The 10,679-nt window shown below is 40.8% G+C and overlaps 1 protein-coding gene across 2 annotated transcripts; it reads left to right on the forward strand.

The window, feature by feature from the left end:
- The first annotated feature begins 3,157 nt into the window (after window positions 1–3,157).
- Window positions 3,158–9,136, forward strand: mrpl45 (mitochondrial ribosomal protein L45). Of its 2 annotated transcripts, none has more exons than XM_058400890.1 (8): window positions 3,158–3,304; window positions 3,828–4,023; window positions 4,614–4,731; window positions 4,944–5,042; window positions 7,094–7,142; window positions 7,285–7,434; window positions 7,510–7,683; window positions 8,962–9,136. In XM_058400890.1, the coding sequence occupies exons 1-8, from the start codon at window positions 3,242–3,244 to the stop codon at window positions 9,058–9,060; spliced, it is 948 nt and encodes a 315-aa protein (XP_058256873.1). In that variant the 5' UTR covers window positions 3,158–3,241; the 3' UTR covers window positions 9,061–9,136. The 2 variants fall into 2 exon arrangements, with proteins under 2 accessions (XP_058256873.1, XP_058256874.1); XM_058400891.1 differs by lacking the exon at window positions 3,158–3,304 and adding an exon at window positions 3,346–3,741.
- Window positions 9,137–10,679: the final 1,543 nt, after the last annotated feature.

Below are 10,679 nucleotides of genomic sequence, written 5' to 3' on the forward strand. Positions count from 1 at the left end.
TGTCCACAAGAAATTATTTGTGGTTATAGAGTTCAGCCTTCACGCTTGGGTGTACAGTAAACATTGTGTGGGTTTGGCTGAAGAATCACTACTAATTATATGAAGCGACGCATACATTTGAGTGTCTTTGGGCTTTACTAACATCTCTCTTAACGTTTCCACTTCAGAAACTCTTTCTGCACAGCTATAGTGTGTACTGCCCATGTTAACTTTCCAGCTAACTGGCCAAATGTTCCATCCCACCATAAACTGCATGACGCCACTGTCAGTGACTCAATCCCATATCGCTCCCTGTTGGAACACCTAGGGCAGAGAAACCATTATTGCCTACCCTAGGTAGTGCACTTAAATAGGGAGCGGGGATTAATTACGGATGGAGCCATTGTCTGACTGTGTTTCCATATTAGCAATAAACAGTTCTGCATTTCCAGGAGCCGCCAAAATTTAATCACCCGAAGGCATGTTTCAGTTTCCCCAGTGCACTATTGTGTTGTAGTAAAGAAGGGAGTGGTTGGATCACTGCTTCGGTGATTCCCGCTGTTAAAAGTTGCAACAGCGGGATACAATCTTTTACACATTCTGTGGGGAAAAGGTAGAATTGTCTCGGTTAAGTTTAACGTGAAAGCAGACTTTGAGTTCGTGTCTCTCCGAGAACTTTTTGCTAACATTGCTATTCATATTATTGGGCAGATGTGAAGATTCTTGTACAGCAATCATCAACATGGTAGAAACTCACCTTGGATCCTAATTTGTTTTGAGCCTGAAATTTTGCTACCCCTATAACTACTACTACCACTACTGCTACCTTTACTAACATAACTGTGACCACTAATATTATTATTATTATTATTACTACTACTACTAATAATAATAATAAGAAGAAAAAATTTCATGCATGTATCTCAAAGTGCTTTAAAAGTGAGTGTTAAAATGAGATAATCCCCTCAGCTATAAAAATCTAAAATATCCATACACAGATATAGAATGAAACATGAAGAAAAATACATTAAAATGCTTCAGTAAAAATCAGAAAACATTATGATGTACTTTACCGTGACAGAAGACGTACTTGCTGAATGTAAGACTTCCACACTTTAGATGATGATCCTGATCAGAAAACTGTATTAAATATTATATAGACACCTGATCATAGCAACTTGCTGAGCATCACTTTCCACAACCTAAATTTTAACACGGAGTTCTGTGTTTCCTCTTTGCTGCTATAATAAGCTCCACTCTTCTGGGAAGGCTTTCCACGAGATGTTGGATCATGGCTTTGGGGATTTGTGTTCATTCAGCTACAAGAGCATTAGTGATGCTGGGTGAAGAGACCTGGCACACCGTCAGCATTCCATCTCCAAGATGTTCACTGGGTTTGAAGTCTCATGTTCCAGCATGATGATGCACAGGGACATTGTCATGCTCGAACATGTTTGGGGCCTCTTAGTCCCAGTGAAGGGAAATGGTGTAGCGTACAGAGACATTGTAGATATTACAGCAGTTTGAGGAAGAGCCACATATGGGTGAGATGTTCAGGGACGTAAACATACAGAAGTCCAGTGAGACTGGTAGGTGAGAGAGCTTTAAAAGGAGTAACACCTAGCCTAATCTGTTTTGTACAAAGATTGTGTAACATAATGACTTCTTTCGGTTTTTCACTTCAGGGGTCTCCACAGCGAATCATCTTTCTCCACCTATCCCTATCTTCTGCATCCTCAACACATACACCCACTAGCTTCATATCCTCATTTATTCCATCCATATACCTCCTCTTTGGCCTTCCTCTATACTCACTCTCCCTCCTCTAAACATGTCCAAACCATCTTAATCTGGCCTCCCTAACTTTGTCCCCCAAACGTCCAACATGAGCTGTCCCTCTGATGTACTCGTTCCTAATCCTGTCCAACCGTGTCACTCCCAAAGAGAACCTCAACATCTTCAGCTCTGCTCCCTCCAGTCTCTTCCTCAGTGATGTCTTTTTAAGACTATTTATATTAAATAGAAATCTATTTTTGTCACACGTACATTACATCACAGTCTTTTCTTTCACATATCACAGCTTTGGAAGTTGTGGTCAGAGCTCAGGGGCAGCTGTGATGCAGCACCCCAGAGCAGAGAGAGTTAAGGGCCTTGCTCAAGGACTAAACAGTGGTAGCTTGGTTGTGCTGGGGCTTAAACCTCAACCATTCAATCAACAACCTAGATCCATCTAATAATTTATACTTTTTTTTTTGTTTAAAAATGCACCTAGTCTGTCTGTCTATATATCTGTGAAGCTAGCTTTCCATGAAGATATGGCTTCAAAGAGCTGGAGAAGAAGAACTCAAGTGTCCTGCACAGAGCCCTGACCTCAACTCCACTGAACACATTTGAGATGAACTGGAACCCCAGACCTCTTCACTCTGACAACATCAGTGTCTGATCTCACTAATGCTCTTGTACCTGAATGAACACAAATTCACACAGCCATGCCCAACATCTAAACTATTATAAACAGTAAAATAAAATAACACTGATGATCTCCTCATCATGGCACCTGTTAGTGGGTGGGATATATTAGGCAGCAAGTGAACATTTTGTCCTCAAAGTTGATGTGTTAGAAGCAGGAAAAATGGGCAAGCGTAAGGATTTCAGCGAGTTTGACAAGGGCCAAATTGTGATGGCTAGACGACTGGATCAGAGCATCTCCAAAACTGCAGCTCTTCTGGGGTGTTCCCGGTCTGCAGTGGTCAGTATCTATCAAAAGTGGTCCAAGGAAGGAGCAGTGGTGACCCGGCGACAGGTTCATGGACGGCCAAGGCTCATTGACGCATGTGGGGAGAGAAGGCGTGATCCGTCTTCAACAGACGAGCTACTGTTGCTCAAATTGCTGAAGAAGTTCATGCTGGTTCTGACAGAAAGGTGTCAGAATACACAGTGCATGAGGAGTCATGCAAGGGGGACCAACACAATATTAGGCACGTAGTCATAATGTTATGCCTGATCGGTGTAATCGTGGCAAGGTGTGACCAAAAGACGACCGAAGGTGGCACTAAACCTCTTGTCTTTGGTTTTTGATTAAAGTGATTTTCCACAACTCACATGGGTGTGGCTGTAAGGTGTCCACATACTCTTAGCCAAACGGTGGTGTATTTCAGTTCGTGTGTAAGCTCCAGCTTGTTGTTTCTCCCTGCCACAATGCGGCGCTGCCTTCTACTCAGTAACACAAACCGAAGAAGAGGAAGGAGAAGAAGATCAGAAAATGGCGACGTCCATCTGTAGGACGTTACAATTCCTTCATCAGAGCACATGCAAAAACTTAAAGGTATGAAAATATAGAATCATGTAATATGGGTGTAAAGTTTTGAACACACCATTGGTTTTAATATACAGCGATGTTTGACTATCGACGCGAGAAAAGAAATGCCGAGGAACACATTTCTATCATTTCTTAACGGTATCCATAACCTACTCTATCAGAATGGCCTGATATTCAGTGTTATTGTGTCACAAAGATGCTTTAGCACATGACCATGAGAGGAATCAAGCTGGAGATGCCTGACACCGCGTTGTTACTCTTACACAGTTAGGATTTTTAGTATAAGGTTCTTTAGTTACAGCAGCAATCATCAGGTGTCCAGTGTCCAGGTAAGATCATCTACTGCAGATGAGACTGCAGGTCTTTAGAGTATCCATATAGCACTATAAACCGGTACAAGGCAACAGGATGAAAGATGATCGATGACCAGGCAGGTTTGGAAGGTGAGACGTGTCACAGCGTTAGATGTACTGATGCAGTGTAATGATCTATCTGTGTCTCATGGTGTGATGTATCCGTATGCTTGCAGTGTGTTGGGCCTTTCCTGGATGTACAATGGCCGCAGGCTGCACTGATTCCTGTTCGCACCAAGAAGCGTTACTTCATCCCTCCGGCTGTGGGGCTGAAGGAGAAGTCACAATCTGAGCAGGAGGCGAGGGCTCGCGCCGCAGGAGTGGTCATCAGACAGGAGTACATGGAGAGACCCATTAACATCTCATGCACGGGTATGCGTTGTTTTCAGTTCGCTGCATGATTTAATATATCCACATACACTCACTGACCGCTTTAATAGGATCGTTTATAGTTTAATAGTTTTTACTCACATGACAGCTGATTCAGGTCAGTTCATCAGTCTTCAGTTAATGTCCACATCAAACATCAGAATGCGGAAAAAGTCTGATCTCTGTGACTGTAACTGAGGTCGTGGTTGTTGGTACCAGATGGGCTGGTGTGAGTATTTCAGAAACGGCTGATCTCCTGGGATTTGAAAGTGTACAGATGAGGATTAAGGACTAAAATGCAGCTCTTTTTCTTGGGATAGAGATGAAGCAAGGATTTAATTTTGACTGCCGACAATGTCCGCAGTTACTCTAACAGCATTATGGTTGCCCATAATGGTCAGAAAACATTTCACTAGCAAGGGGGAAATGGACGATCAGTGTTTAAGTCAAAAGAGTCTGAATTTCATTGGACCCCACTAAAGATCACATCACAAAATATTGATTTAATATAATTTTGTTTTTAATCTCTCCTTCATTGTGTGTTATTTTGTTGGTTTTATTAAGTATTATGTTTTCTGCTTTGACTGTGACAGCCGGAGTCTTTGATCCGTACATCCCTCCAGAGGGCGATGCTCGTCTCTCCTCTCTGTCCAAAGAGGGTCTGAAACAGCGCACGGAACAGCTGCGACAGAGCGCAGCCTCACAGCTGGCGTAAGAAAACATCTGTATTTTACATTTTACCCACTGCTGAATTTTCCTTCTCAATAGCAGGAGAGACAGAACCTGAGATTTGACACTGACTTAATCAGAGCAGTTTGTTTTAACTTGAATAAATAAAGATGTTTGTGTAGGTGTTCTTCTAAATTATGAAACTTGAAACATCTCATGTGTCTAATATTTGTGGGAATTTATTTTTTGTCAAGGATACGCAAAATAAAGGAGCACGACTCGGAGTTCTCTTCTAAAGAGTTTGCCATGCGAGCTCAGGAAATCTTCATCCAGGCTCATTTGGCTCTAACACAGTAAGCAACGTCTGTTTTGTGTGGATGTCTGTTTAAACCCTCATGAGTGTTAGAGAAATGTGCCGAACAGTCTTCTACTCATGAGTATCATCATCTGCCACATGATGATTTGAAGACTGTAAATTTCTCAGGAACATAGAACCTTTTCTCTTCTTTTCACCAGTTTTCTGATGGACCAGAAGTCATGCATTTTTATATATATACATATCGCATATACATATTACATCCAATCAACTTAAAAAATCACTTAAATTTAATAAAACATGATTCAATATTTTATTTGTCACATACATAGTTATATATAGTATACAACTTGAAAGCATTGAAATGAATTAAGGAATTCAGTCAAAACAGAAAGAATAGAAATAAGAAGTTGTACGATATGATGTGCAATGTCCCATGCAGTAACAGTACAGAATGAGCAAATGTTACAGAATAGATATGATGTGATGCAGTTACATGTAGTATCAGTAAAATTGCCGTATGCTGAAGGTCAGGTGAGTAAACGAGACATAATGGAGTCCAGAGGGTTCTGGACAGTGGACTTGCTCGTACTGAGCAGTCTGATGTCGAGGCCCGAGGGAAGAAATTCCTCCTGAGTCTCTCGGTTTTAGCCATCAGACTGCTGAAGCATTCGACTGTCACTAGAGTAATAAATAAATAATAATAAACATATAGTAAAATATAGTAATCTATGGGGAAATATAGTTGTAGATGCAACAGAATATGGTCATGTATAGAGAGCTATAGTGTGTAAAGGTTTTCACCTATACTGCAGACTGTTGTGTGTGTGTGTGTGTCTGAGATTCTGCATACTCTCATCACTGTCCACGTTCAAGATCATCATGTTTCATATGTTGCTTGCCTATGTGAGCTGTTTGCTTTTCCATCTTTTGTTATTTAGTCAGTGCAGTTCCTTCAGTCCAAATGCTTCCTTTTTTTCCTCAGCTGGTCATTAGTGTAAATGTTGAATTGTGTGTCAGGCAGTAAGATGGTGAGGATGAGGATCCTGCTGCTCCTTGTTGAAGATGATGTACTCTGCTGTATTGAAGTGAAGTGTATAAAGAGGTAGTGATTCAGGTATCGAACCCGTAACGAATGTACATGTTAAGTAGTCTTTATTTGTCACATATACATTACAGCACAGTGAAATTCTTACTTCGCATATCCCATCCTTGGGGTTTAGGGTCAGAGCGCAGGGTCAGCCGTGATGCAGCCCCCCCCGTGGAGCAGGGTGGGTTGGGGGCCTTGCTCAAAGGCCCAACTGTGGCAGCGTGGCGGTGATGGGGCTTGAACCCCCAGCTTCCGGTCAATGACCCAGAGTCTTAACCACTTGGGCTACCATTGCCCTTACATGCATGCGGCAGGAACAATAACTTTAACACAAGAATGCTTACTGTATTTCCTCCTGCACATTTTATACAGTACAATTTAATCGGTTCAGTTAAATATAGTTAGAGTCATTGGGAAAAAATACAGTTCATTTGTTTACCTCACACCTCCAGGGTTGGGGATTCAGTTCCTGCTTCTGCTGTGTGTGTGTGCACATGTGTGTGTGCACGTGTGTGTTGGTGGGTGGTTGGAATTTGCATGTTCTCCAAATGCTTCAGGGATTTCCTCTTGGTACTCCTAAGACATGTGTTGTAGGCTGATTGGCATCTCTAAATTGCCCTGTGTTTGTGTGTGTGTGTGTGTGAGGGAGTGATTGTACTGGTGTTTGGTCATTAAAAGTTCCACACTGTGATGTTGTGATGCTACTTTTTTTTTTTCTGGTAAAATATTTTTCCCCTTCCTGTTTGCTAGAAATTTAGCAGCATCTTTCCTCGGTGTTTAATCAGTAATCCAGACTGTATTCATTATGAAGTTTATGTACATGTGATTCATATCGAACAGGCAGACATTCTGAACCACTTGCAGTGTTTACTGAAAAGAGCAATTTTTCCCTCAGTGTAATTATTCCCCTGGTTCAGTCTTTTACTGTAATCCAGCACTGTTTATGTTTGGTAAGTATAAGTCAAATCCAAAATCAGATTATTTCTTCACTCTTACAGGTTCAACAAAGAGAAACTCCATTCTCTGGTCACGGAAAGGTGTTACCCTGTACGTAATCTGCCTTTAGAATTGTATTGTTCATTACATGCACACACAAGCGATTCATTTATGAGCATTAAATGTTTGTGTATCAGACTGTTTACAGAACACACATTCAAACCCCTAAATAAAAGCTTGCTCTGTGCTGCAGGAGATGGTTCGAGGAAACAGGTTTAAAACACTCCGCTGGCGCTTTGTAGAGTCACTGGAGCCGCCGCGGTTGGTCCACGCCAGATGCCCGGACATGATCAGTAAGGGCAATCTGTACGGTCAAGTGACCATCCGCATGCACTCAAGACAGGTGAGTTAAATAAGCAAAAGTTTGTCGCTTCATTCAAGGCCACCATGCTTTATTAGCCATTTTGATTTTTTCCAGACTTTGGCGATTTATGACCGATTTGGCCGTTTGATGCTGGGAGATGAAGAGGAGCCCAGGGATGTCCTGGAGTACTTGGTGATGGAGAGACACCTGGTCAACCCGTACGGTCTCTGGAGACTTCACGGCAAGATTGTCCCTGCATGGGCGCCACCTAAAGAACCCATCCTTAAGGTTTGTATTAGAAGGAGCACAGTGTAGTACAGAAGGATTAAATCATTTCTTTGCAACTAGGAAGAAGTAAATGCGTTCATGGTCTGAGAATCTTTTATTAGACCTGAACAGGAACAATTTTTCAACATAGATTGCAGAAAATTGCTTAAATGAAATGGATTTGTTTGTTATAGTTGTTAGTCTGTGGGTTTATAACTAACTAAAAGTCATGACATTGACCATCTATGGCCAAACAGATGCTACCTGGCTGAAAGACAAACTTGTTTCAACCTGCGGGAACTTTGTTAAACATGATGCTTTTGAGTATGTACTGTATTGAAACACATATATTCTGCGCCAGAGTCATAGAATAGCTTATGTTTCTAGAGCTAATACACATCAATATAACAGTTTACAGTCCAGCGTATACAGGATAATTACACTGATTATATAACAACTGCACGCAACACTGGAATCAGTACTGATGGACAAAATCGAGATGTTTACTGAGGATTATTAAAGCAGCAGTATATCCTCTGATTCTACAGGATTTCCAAGTGACGCCTGTCACGTTTTTTTAACCGTCCGCCTTAAAGAAAAAATGCTGTCGTGATCATGGAAGTAGGAAGCTGTTGTGTTTACAGCTGTGACAGTGAGCGCTTATGAGGATCAGCTAAATGCTGGATTTTCCAAATGATGTGAACTTCACAGTAGAGACTCATTAATACACGACTGTCTTAAATGAACATTCTATTGCACGCAGGTCTGTTTTCGTAGGAGCATCGACTTTACATTTTCACGGCAGTAAACATGATGCTGAACAAAACGAGCTGTGATTGGTTGCTTTACATGTCAGTCAGACGTCCTCTTGGACGGTCCTTGGACAGTAAAAGCTGCTATAGAGTCCAGACCTTCTTCCGTCAGACTAGTTTAGAGTGTTGTTAGCTATGGCACAACATGTTTTCTGTAGCAAGAGTGTATATTGGCTTGATAATGTTTTGATTATGAACTAATGGAGAGCACAGGGACCTGGTCTGTGACCAATTTGCATTATTTATGTAACTGTTACTGTTTCTACTTCTTGTCCAAGTTTAAACTTCTGCTTGTGTTTCATGCCTGTGATTGTGGCAAGAGTCCAAAAAAAAAAAAGTTTTTACTAAATTTTTACTGTCTAATTAATGCTCCTTCTTTCATTTTTAACCAAACAAAACTGTTATATACTGCAGCTTTAATGTTGGTCATGTTCCTGTTGCCTTGATATTGGTTCTGCCATATTAATTCCTGTTTATCTTTCCACAGACTGTTTTGATCCCAGGCCCCAAGCTTAAACCAGAAGAGGAGTTTGAGACTCTTAATTACGAGGTGCCTAAGCCCAAGGCGGTGCAATGGCATAAATAAGCCAGAGGGTGGGGTGTTCAGTCGTCTTTGTACAGCTTTCATTATTGACTTGTGAAATAAACTAATGTTCCTGAAACTGTCTCCATGGATCTTCTCACTGAACCATTTCAGTGTTTTTATTTGGTATTCTGTAAGGTTCATACAGCTGTAGTGGACTTTACAGAAATCTTTTGGTACAGTAAAACTGACTTCAGAAAGGTCAGGGAATATATTTAGTTGTTTTTTTTTTTTTTTTTGCAAAAGGTATTTACGCACACTGGATCACAGTTTAAAATTTCTCTGTTGCTTGTGTGTGACATTTGTTTGTGGCACACTGCACCAACGATGAAGGGTGAGGTGTTATACATTACGTCCAGAGTCATGAAGTAAAATGGAAAGTCAAACTAATCCTTAACAACCGCACAGTTAATCAACGTGAGGTAAGAACACAAAACACGTAACATAAATAAAATAAAAACTGAACAAAAATGACGTTTGTTGTGACCTCATGATTATTGTATATCCTGGTTATATCTTTAGACATAATGTCTAATCATTCTCATCTTATGCACATGATAAGGCTTATAAGCAAGATAAAATCATATCATCCAGTTAAAATGTTCATTTAGTCATTGTTTTTTCTTTGATTCACTCAAATGACTGATATCAATTATATCTACAATATATTGCCGAAGGTTTTGGGACACTCCTCCAAATCATTGAATTCAGGGGTTGGCCCGGCCCCTTAGTTCCAGTGAAAGGAACTCTTAATGCTTCAGCATACCAAATTTCATGCTCCCATTGTTGTGGGAATAGTTTGGTGATGACCCCTTCCTGTTCCAACATGACTGCACACCAGTGCACAAAGCAAGGTCCATAAAGACATGGATGAGTGAGATTGGTGTGGAGGAACTTGACTAGCGTGTGTGTGATTGGAGATTGGAATCTGAAACATAAATTCACAGCAGACAAACAGTTCGTTGCTTTGTACCCATATGCAATGACAAAGTTTAATCTAATCTAATTTAATGTAGAACCAAATGGAAAAATGTTCCTAGGTAGATGAAGGACCATAACCATGACCAAAAGTTTTAGAAAGAAATGTGTCATAATGACAAATATGTACTCCATCAACTTATAAACACACATTTGTATACACTTTTTATATCACTGCTATCTCAGGTGTTTAACTAAAATGTATAGAGTTTATTTTGCCACCACATTATCAGCATGTCACTGTTTCCATATTGAAATTGACATCTGGTGATGCAACATGGGAGGTACGCTATATGGCCGAATGTTTATGGACGTCTTACCATCACACCTGTATGTGGGTCTTCCCTAAAAAGTCAGAAGCACAAAATTGTATAGAGTGTCTATACAATTTTGTGTCTTTGTATGTGGCAGCATTACAGTTTCCCATCAGTGGAATTAAGAGGCTCAAACACTGTTCCAGCCTGACAACACCCCTGTGCACAAGACACAGCACCAATCAGGCATAGCATTATGATCACTGACAGGTGACGTGAATAAGACTGATTATCTCCTCATCATGGCACCTGTTAGAGGGTGGGAAATTTTAGGCAGGAAGTGAACATTTTGTCCTCAAAGTTGATGTGTTAGAAGCAGGAAAAATGGGC

This window comes from Hemibagrus wyckioides, linkage group LG10 (genome assembly GCF_019097595.1).
Source record: "Hemibagrus wyckioides isolate EC202008001 linkage group LG10, SWU_Hwy_1.0, whole genome shotgun sequence".
NCBI lineage: Eukaryota > Metazoa > Chordata > Actinopteri > Siluriformes > Bagridae > Hemibagrus > Hemibagrus wyckioides.